The sequence below is a fragment of the Rhodamnia argentea genome, chromosome 5 (assembly GCF_020921035.1).
Source record: "Rhodamnia argentea isolate NSW1041297 chromosome 5, ASM2092103v1, whole genome shotgun sequence".
Classification (NCBI taxonomy): domain Eukaryota; kingdom Viridiplantae; phylum Streptophyta; class Magnoliopsida; order Myrtales; family Myrtaceae; genus Rhodamnia; species Rhodamnia argentea.
In genome coordinates, this window is record NC_063154.1 from 19,563,924 (window position 1) to 19,590,111 (window position 26,188).

Genomic DNA, 26,188 nt, shown 5'->3' on the forward strand with positions numbered 1-26,188 from the left:
CAAATCCCTCCTTAATCCATGCATTACTGGATACCAAACCAACTGGAAGTTCTCTAGTTTATCATTTCGATCAGTGATTTAGACATAATTTAAAAAAAAAAAAAAGTAAAGAGAATTGGCTGTCATCGGCAGAACAAAACCATGTTTCGACTCTTTTAATATCTCTGCAACTGCCGTAGATCCGTCTTTCCTTGCCCGTTGTCGCCGCTGCACATGCACTGTGCTTTTTCCAAGAAAACAAAGACCCAAGAAGAAGCCCAAGCGCACCGTTGACCGTTGACTCTGGCGACAGCATAATAGCAGAGGCGTTTGATGGAGAAGATGCGCGAGCTCGATTAAGCCCAGAGAGAGCTTTGAGGGAGAGATCCAGCCGAGTTGTTTCACTTTGCCTTTCCCGGTCTCAGCTCCAAGAAAAGCCTTTCAGGTTCCCATCTCTCTTCCCTCTTTTCTTGGGTTTGGTTGCTGCGATGTGTTTGTTCATTTGGGTGAATGAGATTTTTCTTTCTTTCGCTTCTGTCGTTTGGGGTTGTTTGTGTTCCGGATTGGAACAGTGTTTCTTGAGTGCAAGATTGATCCATAGCGAAGTGCTGCATCTGACTGATCTTGTCCGCATTGGAACGAGATGTGTGTGGACTTTGAGAGTTTGAGATGTTGTCTGTACATTCGCTTCTGATGATGGGGGTCGTTATCTTGATTATCACGCGTGATTCATACCTTGTTAGTCTATACATCCATTGAAATGGTATTGAATAAAGAGTAGATTTGACCTGACAAGTTGAAGACTCGAAAGGTATAAAAGATGGTAGGTAGACATGTTGAGATATTCAGTTCTGACCCGACTAAACCCGAAAGATGGAAAACTGATTACGGATTTATCCAAAAGGAAGTGAAATTCAAGATGATTGGAGAGCCGAACCAGAGCCAGACTTGCATCTGAGAAAGCAGAACCGGATGCGGCCAACCCTAGAACTATATTAATGCGAAACAGACCCAACCTGCCCATTTTCAACCTGTAGTTTGCAACTTTACAGTCTCTCTTGCCTCCTTTTTTCGTGGGGAAAATGCATTCGTTTAAAGTCTGTGTTGTATACCGATTTGCTCCTTACAGATTAGGTAGCCTACTTTACCCTTGTGCATGCACAACATGCATCAGCTTGTCGCGAGTTCTTGTCCCTGGTGAATTTTTCTACAGGAATGAGTCAATCTTGAAGCATATGACCTGGGATAAGCAATTATGTACATTTGTCGAAATAGCTTGTTTGGCACCAATTTCTGCCATTAAATGTTGGACTTTAGCCAAAACCTTCAAAGTTTCGCAGTCCCGCTTTTGGAGATTTAGTGTTTATTGGCAGGATTGGCACATTAACAATCTTTTGGCAGTTCACTTAGCAATTATGGGCATTCTTTAGGCATGACCTTTATAATTAAAGAGGATAATTAGGGAAAACAATCTTCTGGGTAAAGCGAGACAGGGAGGAAGCTTTAGGGAAAAAAAATTCGCTTCTTTCTGTCTGTCATCATTGTGAAATGAAAAAACGTAGACTTCTCCTTGTGCATGTGACTTCATTTGTAGGACTGGGGAACAACTACCGTAACCAACTCCAACTTATTTTCGACATCCGAGTGCTACAATATAACTGTAATCTGTGTGATAAATGTAGATGTAAACTTTTCCAAAATCTAAGTTGTTTTTTCCAGTAATACTTTGGGGAGCAACTGTTGTAACACAAGATTTCCTTGGCAGCACAGGATTTTTTTTTTTTTTTGTCCTATGGACAACTAAGGGCCTGTATGGCAACCATTCTGGTTTACTACTACAATGGAGCATCCATGTAGAAGCCTCGAATTTTGATATTAGCATACGTTTAAAGCTCTTCACCTAATATTCGCAATGAACTCGTTGGAAGAAATTCAAGTCTGCCATAGGACGCCATGGAATGCTATTCTTTTCTCCTGGCAGACTGATCAGAACCTAACAGAATGTGGAAGTTAGATCATAAATCCCTGCATGCTGATTTTTCTGATGAAATGGCAGAGTATGGTGATTACTTTAGGTTTCCATTGTTTATATATTGGATTTGTGAGGATGTCTGCAAGAGTTCAAAAACCACATGGTTCGGCTATAATCATCTTATTGCAATCGAAAAAATTGGGCACATTGGTTATATGTAATGCAATCATTCTTCTTGTACCAGTGGATCCTAGAGGCTCAAAGTAATACTGCATAGATTCGTGTTGTTATGAGACAATAAATTTTTTACGTCGCTGGTTTCCAGGTTAGAGTAATTAATGGATCCTTTGTAGAATACATGCTTGTTTTGAAGCACTACATTAAATGGTGTATGCGGAAGAGTTGAGCTGTATTTATTCTCTATGGTTAACTTAGAAGGATAGTTCAGCAAAAGAAAAGAAAAGAAAGCCATCCTTAATCAATGTCCTATTTGTACAGTTGCATTTGCCAGCAATGGCCAACCCGACAGATTCTCTGGAAGCTCTGAAAAAGGAGATTTCAGCTTTTCTAAGTGATGGTAACAAGAAAACAGTTGTCCTTTTTGGAGAAGCTGGAGTGGGTAAAACATGGATGGCAAAAGAGACAATTAAGTCTGTCAGCCTTGAGGGCTTCTCCTATCGAACTATTTGGGTGGTCCCAGGATATAATTATGAATTCAAATCTCTTGTTGAAAATATTGCTGTTCAGCTGTCTGTGTTTTCTTCTAATGAGGAGTGGGAGGAAGATGATAATGTAGAGATGGAGCAGCAGGAGCAAGGAGTGGCCTTGGAAAGTCTGAAACGGAGAATACTGGAAAAGCTTGACTTAATGAAATCTGCAAAACTTAGACAAATGAAAACTGCAAAGAATGAAGAGAAGAAACTTGGAAAGCCTGAACCAAAAGCAACAGTGAAGGTTGATCAGAATGATGCTCCTATGGCTGGAAAAGATCCATATCTTCTTGTAGTTCTGGATGATATTATTTACAAGGACGAAAAGAAAATTCTTCTTGATTTAAGTGGCCTCCTCCATGGGCACCTTCTTAAGGTTTTAATCACACGAAGGGGCAGTGATACCGGTATTGGCAATGAGGGAAATGGGGATACAATTCTGACTGAGGATAGAAGACTATATGAAATCAAATTCCTGTCTCCTATCGACTCATCAAAATTACTGCGGAATAGGGTCAAGGAGGAAGTTTCTAGGGCAACTGCGTTTGAAAGACTGTCTGCAGCTATTGGAAAAAGTAGCTCTGGTCATCCTGGGGCAATTATTGTGATGGCAGAAGCCATGAATCATGTTAAAGACTCTGAATTGGACAATGCAGTTGAAGAAGCGGCCTCTATACTTGAATCTGCTGATATCGAAACATTGTTGCAGCATGTGTATAAAATGTTGCCAAGCACTCTCAATAGGTGCTGTTGGCACTGCAGATACTTGTTTCTCCATCATGATAGCATCCACTACAATGAGCTGATAACTCACTGGTTACTGGAGGGGTATTTTGATCACCATGATCATATTGAGAAGGCCTACGAGGAAGCACATCGTACTCTGATGGAGCTCAAAGATCGTGGATTTCTAAGAGAAAAAGACAATAGTTATGTTTATATGGAAAGTGATGCTTTGGGAGTCACTGATCACCGGCGCGATGGACTTAGCGGGTCTGCATGTGTTGGCATGGCTAGTGTACTGAATGGCCAAACTTGCCAAACTTGGGCTGGTCTTGGGATGGTTATACAGACGGATGGGATAATCAAAACACGTTGTGGGAAAAGGACTGAGATGTCCACGCTCCTTATAGATGGTGCTCGTTTTTGCAGGGAAGTCCCTGAAACATTATTCCAAAGCATGCACAGACTTAAAGTCCTGGTCATCTTAAATCCGATGTTCAAAAAACTGCCTTCAGCACTTTCAAAATTGAAGGAGCTTCAAGCACTTGTTCTGAGGGGCTGTCACCTACTGGAGAATGTGGATGAGATCCACGAACTTACAAACTTACTCGTTCTTGAGATATCTGGGGCTCGTTTCGTGGAGGAAATCTGTGATAATCTTTTTGAGCAGATGAAAGATCTTAGATCTCTTAACTTATCTGAAGTTGGCATTAAGTGGCTTCCTGCTTCTGTCTTAAATCGGAGCGAACTCCGTTGGCTCATTCTTAGAAATTGTCCAAATTTGAGACAATTGTGTGATGTTAATTTATTGAAGACAAAGGAATCGGAAGTTCTTTCAATGGCAAAACTTGAAGTGTTTGATTTCTCTGGTTCAGACTCTTTTCGAAATATCCTGGTCAAGAATCTCTCTTCTCTCCCGAAACTTCAAATTCTCAATCTTTCCAAAACCGGAATTGGGCGCTTGCCCTACTTTCGCAATTTGGGAGAGCTCACTCGACTCCTCTTAAGTGACTGTCCATCCCTGACAAGACTTCCCACCCTAGAACCATTACCTAAACTAGAGATTCTTGACCTCTCGAAGACAACAGCTTTGAGAGATTTACAAGATGATTCTCTGCAAACTAAAATTGACCTTAGAATTCTGGATCTCTCAGGTAGTGCTGTAAATAAGATACCTCACAAGATGAGCAGCTTATCTCATCTTCTTTTGAGTGGTTGTGTGAAGCTTCCCACATTGCCATCCACGCAGGGCTGCGAAGACCTTGAGGAGCTGAACCTTTCTGATGCCTCTATGTTAGAAGAATTCGAAGATAAGTCATTTGAACATCTTCATTCCCTTCGCCGACTCATCCTCTCAAATGCTAAGATAAAAGCTCTGCCATCACTTTCTGAAAATTCTGAACTCCGTTTGCTTATGGTGAAGAATTGTAAATTCCTTACTAAGTTGTCAAACTTGAGTAAACTTCAGAAACTGGAAGTTCTTGATCTCTCGGGATGCTATGAGTTGGTGGTAGCAAGCAATGACTCCTTTTGGGGCATGTCTCACCTGAAGACCATCAATCTTTCAGAGACTAAAATTGAAAGCCTTCCTTCAAATTGCTTTCCTATCAGCCTTCGTCAACTGATAATGAGAAATTGCACCTGCTTGAATGACCTTCCTTCCTTGGAAGCTCTGTTAGACCTAGAGGTACTTGACCTCTGTGGTGCAATATCTTTGAGCAATATAAACCTTGAGTTTCTTCGCCATATGAGCAAACTAAGGATTCTCAACCTCTCTGAAATAAAATTTGAAGAACTGCCATCTCTGGCCCACCTCACTCACCTTAGGGAACTCTCTCTGAGAGGTTGTTCCTGTAAAGTGTCTGAGCTGGATGCTCTAAAGGAGCTCGAGCTGCTGGATCTATCGGGGACCAAAGTTGAGTCTTTACCCACCCTTGGGACTTTTAGCAAGCTTCGGCAACTACTTCTGAGAGATTGTGCTGATTTGGAAGATTGGGAAAATTTGAAGTCCCTTACCGAATTGGAGGTTCTAGATCTTTCAGGGACAAAAATGAAAGATTTTCCTTATGATGTCTCAAATCGGACTACCCTAAGGAAGCTCAATCTGCAGGATATGAAGCACATTAAAGAAATTGACTGGAAGAAGATAAAGTATATTCCAGAGGAGTTCAACTTGGGAGGCTGTGGACCCCTAAGTTCTGAGAGTTCCGAATCTCCTGAGTGGCCTTCCATATCATTATGTGGTACCAAATTTCTCCAGCTCTTGGAGGAAAATCCTAAGTTGTGGGATACATGCTTCCAAAAATTCCACTTTGCTGTTTGGCTTCCCAAAAATGAAGATGGAAGGATACACGACCTTGGAGATGGGGGCCTACTGATGGATATCAACTCTCAGCGAAGAATTCCTCTTGGTAAAGAAATGGGGCGGTATCTGGAGATCCATGGATCCTATTGCCGTTCCGGTCTACCTGAACATGTTCTCGAGCATGCGGATCACATATCGCTGATTGATGATAGATCTTTTAGTCACCTATCTGAGCTTGTTAAAGAGAATTTGACATCAGTAAAGAGCTGTTGGCTTGATTGTTGCATGAATATCCATAGCATAGTCGATGGGGAAGAAGAAGCCAGAGCTTCGGGAAAGCTTGAGTTTCTTTATCTGTGTAATCTCTCTTCCTTAAGATCCGTATGTGATGATAAAGTGCAGTCTGAGGTCTTCGGAGGTCTAAAGAGCTTGTTTATAGATTGTTGCCCAATGCTCACTGAGATTTTCCCATTGTCCCAGCTTCCAAAGAAGCTCGAAAATCTCCAAGTCAAATTTTGTGATGAAATGAAAGAGCTATTTAACCCTGGTGTGTCCACAGAATGTAACTTGCAGACCTTGGATCTTCTGGAATTACCAAAGCTTGTGAGAATTGGGGTTATGATGGTCTCCCTGCGAGTACTGAAAGTGAGATGGTGTCCAAATCTGGAGACTCTAGATGAAGTGCTTGGAGAAGCTGAAAATCTGGAAATTCTCCACATTTCCTATGCCACTCGGCTGAAGAGCATATGCAGTCAGAAAGTGAAGCCGGGAAGCTTCAAAAATCTAAAACAGCTGAAAATAGAATCTTGTCCAAATCTGGAGAATCTAGCGGAAGTGCTTGGACAAGCTGAAAATCTGGAAATTCTCCATATTTCCTATGCTGATGGGGTGAAGAGCATATGCAGTCAGAAAGTGAAGCCGGGGAGCTTAAAAAATCTAGAACAGCTAAAAATAGAATCTTGTCCTCAGCTCAAAGAAGTTTGTCCCTCATCCAATTTACCGCCAAACCTGAAGATTCTTGAGATAAGCTCATGTCAAAGCTTGGAAACTATATTCAGAGGCAGGTTGGCAGGTCCTTCGTTGTCAAGTTTACGACTGTGCAGCTTGCCTAGTCTAAGCGGCACTGTGTTCAAAGTACCAGGTCAACGCCATGTTGTCAGAAACTGCCCAAATCTGCAAATAGACCAATCCGGTTAAGTGGGAGGTAAGTCTATACATATGTAGAATTTGATGTGAAGCCCACTGATTGCATTTAGAATTTGCAAGTCACAGTTCAGCTCTCTCTCTCTTGGAATTTGGTGTTGTCATCTCATCGTTGTGTAATCCCGAAACTCGTCAATTTTGCAGGCATTTCTTCAGTCATGAATCTGTGATGATCCATTGAATGCAGGAGAAATTGCACCTGAAATGTCTGGCAGCTCTTCTCTTCCATAATGCATTATAACATTCATGGCCATCATGAACGAATGGAGAAATCATTGGAGGCTTACTGGATGCAATGTCCAACCACACTTGTTGTAACTTAATCCATATGTTCCTTGAGAGATGTGATGCAGCATAGAATTAAGACACTGGATGTCAAGTGTGACTTAATTGTTTCATCCAAGGAAGTCTGTGAGGCCTATGCCGTTCTTTCATGTTTGGTTTCAGGTTCCTTATTTTGTATGGACACTGCCATATCTCGACTAATCCAAATCCCACATAAATTGAGACCTTTGCAACAGCAGGGGTGTCATACTTCTTTACCAGAACTAACCAATTCTAATATGTTGCGTATCGAGGCTCTTATTTACATTTGTAAACTGGATTCAGGTTCCAATTGGGAACCCTCAATCTCCCTTCAGGCTGAGAATAATAGCTGATGTTGCTGGTTCATAAATACCAGGTTAGGCATTACTTTTTCGAGCTGCGTGATTTGTAATTGTAGAACCGAGGATATGCGTACATTAGACTTTAAGGGAATGTATGATCGATGAAGTATCACTCGAGAAAATGATATGCTGAAGTATTGCGGTAGATGCAATAACCTCCATTTCTCTTTCATTGTGCTGCACTTTCCTGGTGACTGCATTATAAGAGACTGACTCTAGCTGTGTGGAAAAATGGCAGATCTTCATGCTGCTTGAGAAGAGTAGAGAGACTCCCATGATGCAGGAACATCATTGGGTGCAGCGTTGATGGAAATTGCTTTCCATTTCTAGGGCTCCTGCTCTTGCTGTTCCCATGAGTCACAAATCGGGATCATTTTGCCGGCGCCGCCCTCTAGAACGTTTCTATGCTCGGGTCAGGGACATTGGGATTCTTAGGTTTTGGGGATTTCCGGGCATATGGTTGCATACGATGCGCACGCATTTTTACTCGCCATATGTATTTATACGCAGCAACAGATGTAAAGTTCGGTTGTGATTTGTATATGTTCTACGAAGTATTCAAGTTCAAAAAATTGCATTGACAACTAAACTCGCATTATGTGTTCATCTATGAAGATAATCATCATGAAGTCGTCAATATTTTCTCGTTAGATAATTTGGAAAAAGTTACCTTCTGGGTAACAAGCTCGAGTTTTATTTTATTTTTTGTGCCGGAACGAGCTCGAGTTTATTGGCAGGAGATTTTTAACTCGTTGAAAGAGCAAATAAATAATTTCGTGCATGGATATATTCTAGTTAATAAGTCGATTTTTCAACTATCATTCCAAAGCATTTTGTGCAAGAGTTGATACTACTTGTGTTGATCAAGGCCCAATGACACATTTTCCTTCCCTTTGGGATTAGACCCTTCTCCTATAACAGGCTCCGCGTGGTCGAATCTAAGGTGGTGGCGGTGACGGTGGCAGTGGCAACAATCGAACCGCAACTGTGAAGCGCTTGCCTGAGCTAGATAAAGGGCTGCTAGACCAATGTCATGCGACAGCCTCATGCCTCTCTCTCTCTCTCTCTCTCTCTCTCTCTCTCTCTCTCTCTCTCTCTCTCTCTCTCTCTCTCTCTCTCTCTCGTGTTTTCATTCGAGTTCTCTCTCCGTTTCGGATTTCAAATGCACGACATGGAGTTTTTGTACACTTGTGTATCGGAAGTTGCACGCATCGTGACCCGCCATTTTTTCACTCGGCAAATAAGCATACATGGCTTTTCATGCACATTTGCCAATCAGGGAAGGAAAAACGATACCCAAAAAGCACTTTTGCCAATTGACAGAAGGATTTCTCTGCCGATAAAATCGGTACATGGCAAATCGGATCCTAACTAGAGAATCGCCCTCTTGAAGCATAGCATCTTCACCTAAGCCGCGGCGGCGACGGGTCTAATTTGCGCAAATCGTTCCATTTTGCAATTCAACCCGATCCATTCGAATCCAAAAATTTCAATTTTCCCTCACGAACATCCTTAATTGTCATCCATGGACAGGCGACATTGCAAGCTTCTCTCAAAGGGCAATTCGAAATCATCGGCCTTCCCATTTTTTGGGGGGAAGTGAACTCGCCACGTGTCAATCGTCTTGCTTGCTCCAGAGCAAGGGCTCTTCCCGTTGGCCCATCATGGGCCCCACCCCTTCCCATTCCGCCACGTGGCAATATCTCAGTTTTTAGAGAGAGAGGGAGAGGGAGAGAGTGGGGTAGCAATTTCAGGAATCTATAAATGGAGAGATCACCAGATTTGGAAGTCCTCTCAACGTTCACCTCCGGTCCCTTCTTCTGCCATTCCTCCGCGTCGTCCTTCCTCCCGCGAGCTGAATTAGGGCAAAGACGCAGAGGGATCTCGCGCGAGGGGTTTCTTGCAGGAGGTCGGAAGTCTCGGAATCTACCCCTTCGAATCTCGGGCTAGGCCGCCGCGGTTCTCCGGGTCACATGAGCTCCTTCTTCGATCGGAATGGCGGGCCGAGCGCCTCGCATTTCCTCGTCGCCGGTTGTTTCGCTCTCGGCTTCGTCGCCGCCAGGTCCTTCCTCGACCGGTTCGCCTTCCGCGTAAGGTTTCTTGGCTAGTCCGTGGGTGTCTGTGTGGAGGTTCTGTTCTGCTCGTCCTTTAATGCATCGTTCATTGCACGAGAAAGTTGGGTATTGGGACCAGCATGGGGAATCTTGCCATGTATGTTAAAGATTACTCATTTAACTTTTTATGAACTGGAAGAAGATGGTTTCCCCGGGCAATTTTTTCGGGGCCGATTTCACGTTTCTTGCCTGATTCTAATTCAAGCTACTTAAATTGAGGGCGAGGTCAGATGAAGAGATGAGTTCTCGGGGCATTTAGAGATTCATGTTTGTGGAGATGGCATTCTCATGTGATGGCTTGCGTAAGTCCATGAAGCAATTGAAGCTTACACGGCAACATCGCTTTGGCAAAGCTGTTGAGGAGATACGAGTATACGTGTATGCTTGGGAAACTGCTCGATGCTCGTAGTGCCGATATTAGGGGAAATTGTTGCGTGCATTGGGTTCACGTTTGCCTAATACACATGACTGGACTTGGTCTGATCGTGTGCACCCGATTCATGTGAGGCCAATGCATGAAAATACCGCTTAGTCTTGTGTTTAGCCACTCGTAATGCTCTGTACACCCAGAAAATCTTACTTTGTGGATTTTATAGCTTCTGAAATTGTTCATTGTTTTTTTCCAATATATTGTAGAGGCTTGCGAGTTTGTTGCTTTGTCTCGGATCTAGGCAGCTTAAAACCAATGAGGTGGTACAGGCGAAAATCGTGAAATGTTCGGAATCTATGTGGAAGTTGACATACTACGCCGCCGTTGAATATTGCGTTCTCAAGATCACTTATCACGAGTCATGGTTCTGGGACACATCAGAGTATTTCAAAGGCTGGCCTAACCAGGAGTTGAAGTAAGTAATTTCGTGCTTGTGAGGTTAACAGCATTGATTGGTTTCCGAGTTCTGACACTCGACATACACGGAATGGCATTTTCACGGCGATCTTTTATCACCTTTAGTATGTTATTGTTGTTCGTGGCAAGTTGTTAAGCTCTCTCTTTTCTTGATATTTTTGCTTTTGCTGTTTGCAAGCACGTTTAAGGGGCTAAGTAACATATCATCACAATGTTCAAAAAATTGGAGGGCTCTGTGAATGTTAGCTCAGCAGACATGCTCGCAAATTAGTGTTTTACCGATGTGAACTATGATTGCTGATAAAAGAAGCAATGCTATCAACTACTTCTCGCCTTTTTTACAGTACAAAGAATCCTTTCATTTCAAGTTGTATGCAAGATGGTCGGTCACATTTTAGAGTTTGCAATAACAGGAGCGACCGTATTCATCTGTTTTTTTTTCCATCGTTTCAGGCTTTCTCTGAAGCTTATCTACATGTGCCAATGCGGATTCTACCTCTACAGTATTGCTGCTCTCGTTACCTGGGAAACTCGAAGGAAGGACTTTGCTGTCATGATGTCCCATCATGTAATCACGGTCTTCTTGATCGGTTACTCATACTTGACTAGGTATTTGTCTTGTCTATGCCCTTAAAGAGAATTACGGGCCGCATCAAATGAAACCGTCCGTATCTTAAATGCACTTGCAACCCGTAAATGGCATATAATATAACTAGTCCTTGAATATCAACTTTGACATTTCAGTGTTCTTCTGAATTGAACTTTTTTTTGCCAGCCTTGTCACTCACACGATCAATTTTATGAAAATGCGTGTCTTCTATATCATGAGACACTTTTCTTGCTTGTGCAGTTTCTTTCGAGTTGGTGCGATTGTCCTGGCACTCCATGATGGGAGCGACGTGTTCATGGAAGCTGCCAAAGTTTTCAAGTACTCTGAACATGAACTTGGAGCGAGCATTTTCTTCGGACTATTCGCCCTTTCATGGCTCGTGCTGCGCCTAATATTCTTCCCTTTCTGGGTCATTAGAGCAACGAGGTGCAACCTCATGTAATTGATCTCAATTCATTTTCATCTACAGGCTTTAGGATACCTTGCGCTTATGATTGCTTTACGTTTATTAATTGTGCAGTACCACTCTCTGTGATTACCTACCAATGGACGAAGCTTATGCCCTGCCCCTTTATTACATATTCAACACGATGTTGCTGATGCTGCTTGTCTTCCACATTTATTGGTGGGTCCTAATATGCTCTATGATCAGAAGGCAGCTAAAGAACCGAGGAAAAGTGGGCGAAGATATACGATCTGGTAAGCCTTGGACTCAAATCCCTTGCATAAACCGATACACGAAGTGATGGTCTGCAAAGAAACAGGCTGTGCCGTGTCAGTGTGTCCTTAACCTCAACTGTTGAGTGTGAATTACTGACTTATATCTGTACATGCTGGTGCAGATTCAGAGGAGGATGATTAGATTGAAGATTGTATCAAGCTGATTCAGCCTGATGAGCTTAGTGGTAGATGCAGAGGATGAGAATGTACCTTCGGCCTGTATAAGGAAGAATAGAGAGAGAAGGAACACGTTTTTCAGTACATACACAGTCCAACTAAGCACACTCTTCATGAGTTCTCGTGTATAAAATGAACAGGCAATGTGTAAGTTTTCCTTTTTTCCTCTATGGACAAAACTTACAGTCCATTTCTTTTCGGAATTGACGGCATATAATGCGATGACGGGCATACTTCAAAAAAGAAAACTACCGATTAAGCTGCTAATTTAGTTCCTTAAGGTTTTCTTGGAGTATGTAAGAGGTGACAAAGAAAACTATTATTCTGCGAAAAAGGAAAGAACTTTCGCCATGATAATCAAAGGTTATTTGAGCTTTAAAGAGGAAGAAACCCAAGATAGAAGATGGGAGAGAGAGGAGTTGATCTGCTCACTATGTTCTGGGATAGATATCGGAGTTTATACTTCAAAATCGACGCTTTCAGCGAGATGCAGCCGAATTTGAAGAAAACCCCCAACCCCACACTCAAATGGAGGGATTTGGATTCCCTGCCATAGTTGCTCAATGTCACGGGTAACATTAAATGAATCTGCACCGTCCATTCTTATCCGACTCTCAATAATCCGCCACGTCATCTATAGGAGGGGGAGGCAAAAATTGGGTAGCACTTTTGAAATCTGGATATTCTCTCTCCTCATTCCTTTTCCTCCTCTGCCCGAAATGGATTTGGATTCCCTGCCATAGTTGCTCAATGTCATGGTAACATTAAATGAATCTGCACCGTCCATTATTATCCGACGCTCAATAATCCGCCATGTTATCTAAAGGAGGGGGAGGCAAAAATTGGGCGGCACTTTTGAAATCTGGATATTCTCTCTCTCTCCTCATTCCTTTTCCTCCTCTGCCCGAAATGGATTTGGATTCCCTGCCATAGTTGCTCAATGTCACGAGTAACATTAAATGAATCTGTACCATCCATTCTTATCCGACGCTCAATAATCCGCCACGTCATCTAAAGGAAGGGGAGGCAAAAATTGGGTGGCACTTTTGAAATCTGGATAGTCTCTCTCTCTCTCCTCATTCCTTTTCCTCCTCTGCCCAAATTTCCTTTGCTCTCTCCTCAATTCCTCTCCCAAATTTCCTTTGCTCTCTCGTTGAATCCGAAACGAAATTTCGTCTCTCCTCTTTGCTCCTTCGCGCGCTGTGTTGCCTCATTCCTATGTCTTCACCACTTGCCTCCTTGGCCCCCCTCGCATCGTCCGTCGTCTCCGCTCGACGCATCGCGGCTCTCCACTTCAAGTCCGCCGCCTCCAAGCCGAGATTGGATGGGATCAGCTTCGCCATAGCATTCGCCTGTGCTCCCTCCCGCCGCCGAACATCCCTCATCGTCCTCTACTCCCCTCGTCACGTCGCGGCTCTCCACTTCAAGGCCGCCGCCTCCAAGCCGAGATTGGATGGGATCAGCTCCGCCTTAGCATTCGCCCGTGCTCCCTCCCGCCCGCAAACATCCTCATCGTCCTCGACGCGTCACGGCTCTCCACTTCGAGGTCATCGGCTTCGTTTCAGCTTGCCTTCTCGCTCGTGTCGCCTTAGCTTGTGTGGTAAAATTTCTAATTTGAGCCTCGATGGTTTTACATGCGCGTATGAATTTGCCTGAGCTTGAATTATATGTACTCCCGAGAGAGAATCGATGGGCCAAAAGACTGCATTCACCTTCAAATCGCCCAATGAATAGCAGAGAAACATTGCTGCAACAAGAGTTCGATCCTATCGATACTTATACATAACTTGTTTTCTGTCAAACCAAGGAATGATGAAGACAATGAAAACCTAGCAAGGCTTGACAGAGATCGCTCGCGTCGCCTCCGCTCGCCTCGACTTCTATGGTAAAATTTCTGATTTGAGCTGTTTGCCTTACTTTTAAGCTTTGTCTGCGTGCACAACACTTTAGGGCTGCCCAATTTTTGATTTGAGCTTCGTGAGGAATTGTGATGAGGGTTCTTTGTAGTTTTCTACGAGGAATTTGTGCTTGAATTTAGGCCCTGCATTTTCCTTACGTGGAGAATATAGATGGAATGCGATTACCAACTTGTAATCCTTCACTAATCGCATTCTGTTTTAATCAATGAGAAAAGCTGCATTTGTGTTACTCCACAAAGAATTTGAAGTGTGTTGTTAACATCTCCTCTTCAAAGACACGCTCATCTACTAGGAGTAGACTTTTTTAAATGAACGAACTGGTTTTTGACTTGAACCCCCACTTAGGATTGTTGATATGATGAATGTGGAAATTAGTGAAATCTTTAGATAAGACAATAAGTTCATAGAAGTGTTTCATCTTTTACTGATGATGGAGATATCCTCATGTCGAAGAACCGAAATAGTTTTCATTTAGATGTTCTGATCGAGTCTCAGTGATATGAGTAATATTGGTCGCCTTGCAGCAAGAATACATACGAGGCATCATCGCATGGAACTTCAACTTGGAGGATTGAAAAAGTCAGGCTGCTCTGGTACATATTCTATACTATCCCGATCAATTCTAATCTTCCTCATATTAAATTGCAGGATTATCAAGAAAATGACAAGTTGGACCCAACATCTGCTTCCTTAACTCCGCAAAATTCACGTTTTATGTAGATTTTTCTTTTTTTCTGCAAGACCGGAGATAATCCACTGCAGTTGATCGTAGCAAAGGACGAAATTAATCTAATATGTAAGTGCTTTATCCCTTGCCGACGGAGATTGGAGAGACTGAAAATCAAAGAACCCGATCAGACCTCTTCACTACATAAAGCTGAATTCTTCCATATAGCTAGGTTTTTTGTTGGCAGGAGGTTATTTGGTTCTTAATTCTTCCCCTAATTCCAAAGAGTTTTAACATGTTATAGATTTGCTGGTTATTTAGTTCTTAATCTAATATGCAAGCTCTCAAGCGAGATCACGTTGACAAGTGATTATTTGGTTATTTGGTTCTTAATTCTTCCCCTAATTCCAAAGAGTTCTAACATTAACTGTCTTGACTGGTGTATATTGCTCCGTTTGCTTAATCCCTTCAAAAGCAAAAAAGAAGTATACAAGTAGCTGTAATAAGTATGTTGCATTAGTATTTCTGGTGTATATACGTGGTAAAGTGAATGCTTTGTAAATTAAATGCTAATGCCCCTTGGTGTTGTATGTCTCTTATCTATGCTATTTTAGGTTTGTTGAAATGCCGAAGGAATACTATGTTGTTTTCAATGGCCGTAATATCGGTATATACGATAGTTGGCCTCAAACTGAAGTCCAAGTAAGTGGTATTAGTCATGCTAATTACAAAGGATATAACAATTGGGAAGCCGCAAAAGAGGCGTACTTGAATTTTTTCAATATGAAGGAGTTGCCAACGACAATTCATTTGCCGTCACGATTTCGTCCCAATAATGAACATGTGAAGCTGGTATGTTAGTTGCTTACTCTTGTAATAAGACACTTTAATTTTTTAATGGTTTAGGGATGTAAAAATTATACTGTTTCTTGTTATGTCTAATCGGGATGATGCTTGTCCTAGTGGATGTAGCCGTATAATTAGAGATCTGAAAATAGAGTTGGAACAAACCCAATTTGAGCTGCAACAAACCCGAAGGGAGCTGGAACACACCCAAGGTTCGCTTCAATTGACTGTACAGGAGCTACAGAATGCAAGGGAGGTGAATGACAACTTTCGAGATATGATTAGTAAGGAATGTTCCAGTTTCATCAAACCAGGCTTCAATTGATAGCTCGCAACCTTCATGCACTCAAGACTCTGGATGTGGTGGACTGTGAAGTTGGAAAGAGAATAGCAACAAAAGAAAAAAAAAAAAAAGAGAATGAGGGAGACCTGAATATAACAGAATACAAGGAAGGTCCCTACGGTTCCCGACGTCAAGTTGCCCACCATTTGTAGTTGTTCCAGTTTTCAATAGGGAGTATACTCGTTGTTGGGTATTTTTGCTTCTTTTTTTTTATTACTCGGTTTCGCCGGGAAGAGACCCTTGTTTTCCTCGGTCCGGCAAACTCATACTCAAGCTGATACCATAGTTCTTGTAAGGTGGAATTTGTTCATGCTGTCTTGTGACTTTGTATTGCTTCATTTTCTCTTGGTAATGTTCTGTCTTTGGTTGTTGCGTGTGGTTTTCGCTGCTGCAAATATGCGTTGGAAACTACAGGTTACCTAGTTTCATTCGGATCAAATGTTCTGTTTTTTGTTATGCACATATGAAAGATTTTTAACGTGAATCAAGCCTTGTAAACCTGTTCATTTGTCCGGTTTCGAACCCAGCATTATTAAAACCCGTTGAACTCGCCGCATGAAGATGACTTTTTGTTCCGACTTCCTTCGATATAATTGTAGTTACTTAGCCCGGACCATACAATGTACATACTAATTTGCTTCCATACTTGAACTTATCGTATTTGGTCCTCGAGGTTCAAAGTACATGGCCATGAAAAACATCTTGCAGACCATTTTTAATCAATTGGTGATTAACGAGTGTTGAGTAAATGTCGAAAAAAGGGAGAGACGGAACTTTTTCTTTTTCGTGCAATCTCGGGTTTTTTTAATTTTATTTTCATACCTGACTTACGTTTTACATCCCTTTTCGCACTTTTCTAATATGAAGCCTTTTTTTAGCTAGAATCGGAAACTTTTTTTCATAAAAGAAAAGTAAAAAAAAAATTCGAAAGGGGACATGAAAAAGAAACGTAAAAAGAAAGGGTTATCCGCTTTGTGCAAGCTCACATCATTTTTATAATTCGTACGTGACCTTGGTTTTACATTCCTGTTTCACACTTTTCTAATGCGAAGCCCTTTTTTAGTGTAGAATCGGAAACTTTTCTTTATATAAAAGAAAAGTAAAAAAAATTCGGAAAGGGACAAAAAAAAATTCGGAAGAACCAAACAATCTTTGCTTTTGCATTTCTGCTGAATTAGTTTCTTTCGTCGTTATTTTGCAATGAGGTTGACCGATGTCCGTTCCAGTCTACTTGGCTATATACCCGACCATGTTGCGTGTCCGATTATTCGAATTTGCATTTCATTTACATTGATCCGCGTGTTTACTTTTTTGTTAATGAATAGTCATTTTTTTTTCTTTCTGTTAGTTAATGTTTGGCATCTCGCTAAAATTGGTGATTAACAAGTGCTGAGCAAATGTCCAAAAAAGGGAGAGATGGAACCTTTTCTTTTTTGTGCAATCTCGCATTTTTTTATTTTTATTTTCATACGTGACTTAGGTTTTACATCCCTTTTTGCACTTTTCTAATACGAAGCCTTTTTTAGCGTACAATCAGAAACCTTTTTTCATAAAAGAAAAGTTAAAAAATTTATTTCGAAAGGGGACATGAAAAAGAAAAGTAAAAAGAAAGGGTAATCCGCTTTGTGCAAATTCACGTCGTTTTTATAATTCGTACGTGACCTTGGTTTTACATTCCTGTTTCACACTTTTCTAATGCGAACCCTTTTTTAGTGTAGAATCGGAAACTTTTCTTTATATAAAAGAAAAGTAAAAAAAATATTCGGAAAGGGACAAAAAAAAAATCGGAAGAACCAAACAATCTTTGCTTTCGCGTTTCCGCCGAATTAGTTTCTTTTGTCATTATTTTGCAATAAGGTTGACCGATGTCCATTCCAAGGTCACGTACGAATAGTCACGTACAAAAAAAAAATATTCGGAAGAACGAAACAATCTTTCATCCGTGTGTTTACTTTTTCGTTAATGAATAGTCTTTTTTTTTTCCTTTCTTTTAGTTAACGTTTGGCATCTCACTAAAATTGCATTAAGGTTTCCCTTTTGTCAAAGCTCCTTATGAATGTTAGCCTAGGAACTAAATAGATAATTACATGAAAAAAAAAGAGGTCTTTATTAACTAAAGAGGTCGTTATTACACAAACCAATAAGGAAATGCATCAACCCTTGTTCTTGATGATGGACCTTCATATTTCACTTTGTAACAAAAGAAAAAGGAAAAGAAAAAGTCGTGGTCCCGAATTTAGCATCTAATTGAATGTGGATTACATCCGAGAGAACACAGATTGTGAATTCTAACATCTACTTGCTAATTGATCGTTCAAACAAAGAACAAAATACATACATAAGTAATGAGATGCAAGAACCATAATAAAACACAGCATCCATCATTTCCCTGCAATACTTTCATTGGTGGTGAATGAACTTTAGTACATGTTACATTGACGTCACTACTAGTCTCACTAACTTTGAATCCATGCAGTCTCAAGTCTTGCAAAAATGAAAGTGTCACTGCAAGTCTTGAATCCATGCAGTCGCAAGCCATAATGTAGCAAGAAAGAAGAAAGCCCGTAGCTCGAAGCAATAACAGCTGCAAAGAAAAAACCGGTAAACTAATGCCAGAAGAGATAACCGATTTCACTTCTAGTAGGAAATAAGAAAACAGAACACTCATAGAGAAAAATGCAGATGCATCATCTTCTTCGTCACAAACATGAAACAGGAGCCATCAATATGATCAAATCTGACCTGGAACAACTAAGCTTATTCACAAACTTCACGATAAAATATCACTAGACGGACACACATACAATGCATGAAGGCGTTACCAGTCGGTTCTCGTTCTCCATAAATCATCACAACAAGCTAAAATGAAGCTAACTACCTAATTGTGCAAGCGTATTAAAGTAAACTCTTGCCTTATGTCAATTGTAGCATCTTCTAAGTTTGGGGGAGCTGGTAGGGTCTGTACAGCAGGCTGATAAGTCTAAACATCCACAATGAAATGTCTTGAGTGTCAGTAAATATGAAAAACTTTCCCCCTCGTAAAGTGAAAACCATTAATCCAGACAACGGTAACATCAAATAAGCCTATACTCACTAAGTGGAATAGAAAAACAATAAACACTAAACAAATCCACAACTTCATACTTGCCCGCTTCTCCTTGCCATCCTAGAATTGAAAAAAAGAAATTTAAAAATCCCAAAAGAAGCACTAGACTGAACAGCGTTAGAACGACCGGTCATTGACATTGCCAAGTAAGATCTCTACAACGAGAACTTAAGCATTTCAAGAGCACGATAAAATTATAGTCACAAAACAGATACCCGGATAACAATGACACTCAAGTGGACTCCAACCAATGAAGAAGATCTTTTCCAATTCACGTAAGTGTATCGGAATATCTTTTACAACATCCTGATTGTCAAATAGAAGAAATAGAAAGAGTTAATTTAATCAAAAATTAGCATGCATGATAAAATGTACATAATAAAATGAACATAACTTAGTGCAAATAGAATAGTGCATTACCTGTCACCAAGCGGTGCTATCATGGAAGGCATATTCAATTCTTGTGATGCCTCATACCTACCGAGTAGACTTGTAAAATCCTGGAGGCTTATTGTAACTTCCAAGAACTTGAGGTGCAGAAGAAGCTTGCAAAGAAGCTTGAGGTGCGTCTCCTTACTTCTTTCTTTTTGTTTTATTCTTCTCTAGACAGCTCTTATGTCGCTTTTCTCCTTTGTGTCCATCTTTCTTCTTGAGGCCCGTACATTTTGCAAGGAGACTCGTATCTTCACTTAAGGCTGTCAAATTTCCCCGAGACTCACTTCCAAGTGGCATTGGATCGAGAGATTTGTTTATGGTCAAGATCATCTTCTTGATAAATTCATATCTCTCAATAGTTTGTGAGCCCTTAACTGCTATCTTAACAAACTCGGGACACACCTCTCTATATCTATCGGTTGCATCCATGTCACCATTCCCCCGAACAAATATATAGAATTCATTAGAAGTTGCCAATAAATTAGAACACTAAATTGAGTAAAAAAGAGTTTAACGATAACTTATACCTGAGTATCTAAACCATGCTTCTCTAGTATTCCATCTCTTACTTTACGTGTCCATCTCTTCAAAATATAAGCACTAGGAATTAACTTTATGTCCAAGTTATCAAGCACCTTCACATATGGCAACATAAAATCCCAACGATCTCAAAATGATTACAAGCACAATTAGCCACTTCATTGCTTGGGCCACCAATAACCTTGTACTCTAATTCATTTGCACCAAATGAACCAACAACATATTCACGCAAGAGACCTATCTCATTACGTTCCTTGATAACCAGGGATAAAGTTTTGATCCATTCTGCCTGAAAATTTTCAAACATCAAAGGTGTATAGACCTTACCCGCTTGCTGCAACATAGGTGATATATAACACAAAATCGTAGGCAATTTCTCTCTAGCATTAAACTCAGCCTATAACTCTTTGTATCGCTTATCATTCACCACCTTATCAAATCTCTTGAAAAATCCATTTAGATTTATATTACATGTAAGATAATCCTTCATATCTCCATTCAAACTCTCACTCAACTGTGTACTACGTATCCGCAAGGTCACCGTAAATTTCATATAACATCTAGCCCACTTCTCTTTCAACCTATATAGATTTTGGAGCCAAGAATTGTCACTGGCTTCATATGTTGAAAGTAATGAGTCCCAAGCCTCTTCAAATTTTTCACTTCTACATATTCGTACACAAGCTTCTTCAAATCAATCAAAAAATTAGATCCACTCTTCATTAAATGACCAACATTTTTTATGGCATTTTGCATTAGATGCCACGTACACAATCCATGCCTTGTCTCGGGAATCACCTCTTTTAATGCCTTTAACATTGCTGCATCTTGATCAATAAATATTATTGCAGGCCTCTTATATTTGTGTGCCCTCAAGAATGTTTCAAAAAGCCATCTGAATGAATCTGCAGTTTCATCATATAAAAGTGCAGCCCTAAAAATCACAAGCTCTCTATGGTGATTGAATCCAATAAAGACACCGAGTGGCCTATACTCTTTGTTGGTGGAAAATGTAGTGTCAAAAGTCACAACATCATCAAACAGGGCATAATCAATAACCATCCTAGAATCTGCCCAAAATATGTTTGTTATTTGCTCATTACTATCAAGTTGAACAGCATAGAAGAAAGATGTGTCTAAGATCCGTCGTTTCTCAAAGTACCTCAATAAACATCTCGCGTCTCCAAAGTCCATGTCTCTCTCTCGTTTAGTGTGAAAATAATTTTTTAGATCAGCCTTTGTGTAACCAACATTTTCTCTTCCCCCAACCCGTACACTAGACAAGTCATGCCGCTGTATATGTGTGAGGCCTACATTGTCGCCCAACACAATTTGCTGAGCTTAGACATCACTTATTTGCCTATGTGACCGTATCAAGTGAGTACACTCTGCAAAATGGAGTGGATGGGAATGCTTTGGCTCAAAATCATACACACAAAATTTACCGCTCCCTCGAACTAATTTGATTCCCATTCGAGCATGGTAGTCCATCCTCGTTTCAAGCCTAAGCTTTTTTACTAATTCCAGCCGTTTATCTTTTCATCGATGTCCCTCTTTTGCACAACAAAAGCATGTAGAAGTTATGGAACCATCCTTACTTTTGTTAGTAACTCTCCTACGTACACCAAAACCAATTTTCAATGCATACATCTTCCAAAACTTCCACGCCTCATCAACATCATTAAATTTCATACCCACTTGTGGAGTCCAATCATTATTGCTAATAAAATCACACACAAAATAGTGGACAAAGTAGCACCATTTGAAGATAAACTTGAACAACAAACAATAAAACAGAAGAAAAACTAACGTACTTTCACTTCTACATATTAATTACCTTGTTACAATATCATCCATTTGAGAGGGAGTCTCCATTTGAAGGATAATTTGACCGCTAATACTAAGCATGGCAGAGGTTGAAGAGACCCGCATAACTCTGTCATAAAACATGAAGTGGATATTAGTTGTGCACATTCTAACTTCGGGCTATACATATAGCTAAAAGCTCTCCCGATAGCGCAACGCATCATGAGCACATGCATTAAGATCTCGAATAGATTCTGTATTTGTGGCTGGATAATTGTTGTAGAAACAATTACTTGTTGACAAAAAAAGTGCACTTATGCATTATAGCAAGTAATTACAGTGCAGAGTCTCCAGACACAACTAGAAATGAAAATATTTGTATGTGAGCTGATTTAGAAGTCAACTGCAAATTAGGGACCTCCCCCGAATCGCAGACAGCGGGAACATAGCAAAGCTAAATGAAAACGTTTCCCTCAACCTTCACACCTCAACCAGAAAAGAAGAGGAAAAACCAAGAATTATAGAATGTGCAGCATTGCAAACTATAGCTCGTGGAAGAAATGATAATCCTGCAATTTAATACGAGGAGGATTAGAATTGATCGGGATAGTATAGAATATGTACCCGAGCAACCTGACTTTTTCAATCCTCCAAGTTGAAGTTCCACACGCCGATGCCTCATATGTATTCTTGCTGCAAGGCGACTAGTATTACCCATATCATTGAGACTCGATCGTAACATCTAAATGAAAACTATTTCGGATTCTTCGACATGAGGATATCTCCATCATCAATAAAAGATGAAACGCTTCTATGAACTTATTGTCTTATCTAAAGATTCCACTAATTTCCACATTCATCATATCAACATTCCTAAGTGGGGGTTCAAGTCAAAAACCAGTTCGTTCATTTAAAAAAGTCCACTAGTAGATGAGTGTGTCTTTGAAGAGGAGATGTTAACAGCACACTTCAAATTCTTTGTGGAGTAACACAAATGCAGCTTTTCTCATTGATTAAAACAGAATGCGATTAGTGAAGGATTACAAGTTGGTAATCACATTCCATCTATATTCTCCATAGAAGGAAAATGCAGGGCCTAAATTCAAGCACAAATTCCTCTCGGAAAACTACAAAGAACCCTCATCACAGTTCCTCACGAAGCTCAAATCAAAAATTGGGCAACCCTAAAGTGTTGTGCACGCAGACAAAGCTTAAAAGTAAGGCAAACAGCTCAAATCAGAAATTTTACCACAAAAGTCGAGGCGAGCGGAGGCGACGCGAGCGATCTCTCTCAAGCCTTGCTAGGTTTTCATTGGCTTCATCATTCCTTGGTCCGACAGAAAACAAGTTATTTATAAGTATCGATAGGATCGAACTCTTGTTGGAGCAATCTTTCTCTGCTATTCATTGGGCGATTTGAAGGTGAATGCAGTCTTTTGGCCCATCGATTCTCTCTAGGGAGTACATATAATTCAAGCTCGGGCAAGTTCATACGCGCATGTAAAACCATCGAGGCTCAAATCAGAAATTTTACCACACAAGCCGAGGCGACGCGAGCAAGAGGGCAAGCTGAAACGAAGCCGGCAACCTCGAAGTGGAGAGCCGCAATGCGTCGAGGGGAGTCGAGGACGATGAGGATGTTCGCGGGCGGGAAGGAGCACGGGCGAATGCTAAGGCAAAGTTGATCCCATCCAATCTCGGCTTGGAGGCGGCGGCCTTGAAGTGGAGAGCCGCGACGCATCAAGGGGAGTAAAGGATGATGAGGGATGTTCGCTGGCGGGAGGGAGCACAGGCGAATGCTATGGCGAAGCCGATCCCATCCAATCTCGGCTTGGAGGCGGCGGACTTGAAGTGGAGAGCCGCGACTCGTCGAGCGGAGACAACGGACAAAGCGAGGGAGGCCAAGGAGGCGAGCGGCGAAGATAGAGGAACGAGGCAACACAGAGCGCGAAGTTGCAAAGAGGAGAGACGAAATTTCATTTCGGATTCAACGAGAGAGCAAAGGAAATTTGGGAGAGGAATTGAGGAGAGAGCAAAGGAAATTCGGGCAGAGGAGGAAAAGGAATGAGGACAGAGAGAGAGAATTTCCAGATTTCAAAAGTGCCGCCCAATTTTTGCCTCCCCCTCCTTTAGATGACGTGGCGGATTATTGAGCGTCGGATAAGAATGGACGGTGCAGATTCATTTAATGTTATCCGTGACATTGAGCAACTATGGCAGGGAATCCAAATCCCAAATGGAGTAGGTTATTATGTCATGGTGACGTCAGCAGAACAGGACATGATGGCTTAATTTCACTCAGAAACAGAGGAAGCAGGAAATGAGATGTCGCCCGGACGAAAAGTGAACAGAACAAGCAGGGGGTATATTTTAAATGGGCGACGACTATACTGAAAAATTTCGCATGAACAAACCTGTGCAATGGCAGAAGAAATCTAACAGCTGGTCGAGATCCTGAAAGATAAATAGATACCGGGTAATTGCAGAAGATCTGTGAATCTCATGAGCATGGTGGAAGCTAGACTTCTATGTCGGCGCGTCGAGGCGATCCCTCTTGCGATCATCGCTGCAAACATTTTTGGCATGTCGATGGAAGCGATCACGTGTCTGGTCCATCGATGGGACATCAAGTTCTTCACATTTAGGGGCCGATTTGCACGTGCAGATCAACAGTCCCGATATACATGCCACGACCAGCAAAGAGTCGGACCGAGAAAGAAGATCTTCACTCGCCTTTGATCCGAAAGATGATCGTTCGGACATTGCAGAGCGAACTGTAACAAGAAGGAGTGTGAAACGGGTGGGATTCAATCACCGAGCTCTGGCCCGGTCTACTTCTTTCCGTCCTACGGTTCGACCGACGGAGGGTCGGGCTTCATCAACAGTTGGTCGGACTTACAATTACATCATAATGTCCGGGAGTCTTCTTGGCGGATTACCTCGCTTGTTCGAGCATGCTAAGACTTTTCTCGATTGCTGGTCTTTTCTGGTTTTCTATATTCTATCAGTAGCAATTCCTATGTCAGTACGCATCTTTGAGTTAGTTTTCGGGATCGAAGTTAATCGTTTGAGTGGCAATCAAGAACCAAGGAGAAACGCTTTGGATGCATACTTTTCTGAAGGAACTCAGGGCATTATTATTCAGAGAGCTTTGAAGCTAGGACTCTATTATCATTTTTGTCTGCTCTACTTCTAAGACCACCTGATCCCGGCGCATGCATTCCGACGCGATGCTACCAGTCCCGGTTACAAGTTAGCCGCCGGTCCTCGCGCATTTCCACGCTTTGCCTCCTATCCTGGTCGCGTTTTATCGCCACCCCACCTATCACTCTTAACATCTGGAGATTGCGCTCGAGGATTAACTGGCTGAGATGAGGGGGAACAAAAGACACAAAAATATTTTCATGCTACCAAAATTCAGAGGCGACAAAGAAATAGGATTACGATGTTGAAGGATTCCGATGGGGAATGGACAAGAGGACAACAGCAATTAAAGCAGACAACAGTGAACTTTTTCCAGAATCTTTACCAATCGGGAGGACCAAGAGACATTTTGATCCTGTAGTATCACACTGCCCTTGTGCAGTTGCTGACGAAATGAACCGAGCACTAATAGCTGAAGTTTCATTAGAAGAAGTTCAGAGTGCATTGTTTCAGCCGTAGACATGGCCACGGGCTGGTTTGGGCCCGGAACCGACCCGTGGAAGAACCGGAACCGGCCCGTTGACCGGGACCGGCGGTTCCGAACTGGAACCAGCCGGGTCCCTCACGGGCCGGTTCCAAACCGGCCGGGTCCCTCACGGGCCGGTTCCAAACCGGCCAAAAAAAAAATTAGGTAAAGAGCCGTTGCTCTTTCCCTCCCCCCGGGCCCCACTCCGGAACCGGCAGTTTCGGGCCGGTTCCAAACCGGTCAAAAAAAAATTAGGGAAAGAGCCTTGCTCTTTTCCTCCCCCCCGGGCCCCACTCCGGAACCGGCAGTTTCGGGCCGGTTCCAAACCGGTCAAAAAAAAATTAGGGAAAGAGCCTTGCTCTTTTCCTCCCCCCCGGGCCCCACCCCGGAACCAGAACCGCCCCTTCAAGGGCTGGTTCCGATTCCATAGTGGCCACGAACCAGAACCGCTGTTCCAGGCCCGGGGCCATGCATATTCGGCCGGGTGCAACAGAGGCACCTGGGCCAGATGGGCGGAATGGGTTATTTTTCCAGCTGTTAGGGAAGACAATGCTGACTACAGTCAAAGATTTCTTTCATTCAGGCGCGTTAAACGCTTCTTTAAATAGAACGCATCTCTCTCTTGTCCCTAAAATTCCAAATCCTGAAAAGAAAAAAATTGAGCAATTCAGGCCCATCAGCATGTGCAACTTTGCTGATAAAGTTATCTCAAAGATCATGGCAAATAGATTGAAAGTCTGGCTGCCAAATCTTAATGAAAAGGAGCAAAGTGCCTTCGTGAATGGGAGAAACCTTCGAGATAATATTTTGATTGTTCGAGAGTGTAAG

General features: G+C 41.8%; 2 protein-coding genes across 3 annotated transcripts; both read left to right on the forward strand.

The window, feature by feature from the left end:
• The first annotated feature begins 2,325 nt into the window (after positions 1–2,325).
• Positions 2,326–7,410, forward strand: LOC115737199 (probable disease resistance protein At5g45510). Of its 2 annotated transcripts, XM_030669207.2 has the most exons (3): positions 2,326–6,350; positions 6,504–6,893; positions 7,037–7,410. In XM_030669207.2, exons 1-2 carry the CDS (start codon positions 2,465–2,467, stop codon positions 6,884–6,886), a joined length of 4,269 nt encoding a protein of 1,422 aa, XP_030525067.1. In that variant the 5' UTR covers positions 2,326–2,464; the 3' UTR covers positions 6,887–6,893; positions 7,037–7,410. The 2 variants fall into 2 exon arrangements, with proteins under 2 accessions (XP_030525067.1, XP_030525068.1); XM_030669208.2 differs by lacking the exon at positions 7,037–7,410 and having other exon boundaries at positions 2,326–6,431; positions 6,584–6,855.
• Positions 7,411–9,341: 1,931 nt separating this feature from the next.
• Positions 9,342–12,189, forward strand: LOC115737200 (ceramide synthase LOH2-like). The gene is made up of 6 exons (XM_030669212.2): positions 9,342–9,650; positions 10,311–10,519; positions 10,975–11,130; positions 11,372–11,557; positions 11,652–11,830; positions 11,974–12,189. The coding sequence occupies exons 1-6, from the start codon at positions 9,534–9,536 to the stop codon at positions 11,991–11,993; spliced, it is 867 nt and encodes a 288-aa protein (XP_030525072.1). The 5' UTR covers positions 9,342–9,533; the 3' UTR covers positions 11,994–12,189.
• Positions 12,190–26,188: the final 13,999 nt, after the last annotated feature.

Bases quoted from the DNA above. Each gene is read 5' to 3' on its own strand.
- LOC115737199 (XM_030669207.2), top strand. From the start codon at position 2,465: ATGGCCAACCCGACAGATTCTCTGGAAGCTCTGAAAAAGGAGATTTCA. The intron at 6,351-6,503 runs ATCTGGAGACTC...AATCTTGTCCAA, and splicing joins GAAAGTGAGATGGTGTCCAA to ATCTGGAGAATCTAGCGGAA.
- LOC115737200 (XM_030669212.2), top strand. From the start codon at position 9,534: ATGAGCTCCTTCTTCGATCGGAATGGCGGGCCGAGCGCCTCGCATTTC. The intron at 11,131-11,371 runs GTATTTGTCTTG...TTGCTTGTGCAG, and splicing joins GGTTACTCATACTTGACTAG to TTTCTTTCGAGTTGGTGCGA. The intron at 11,558-11,651 runs GTGCAACCTCAT...TTAATTGTGCAG, and splicing joins TGGGTCATTAGAGCAACGAG to TACCACTCTCTGTGATTACC.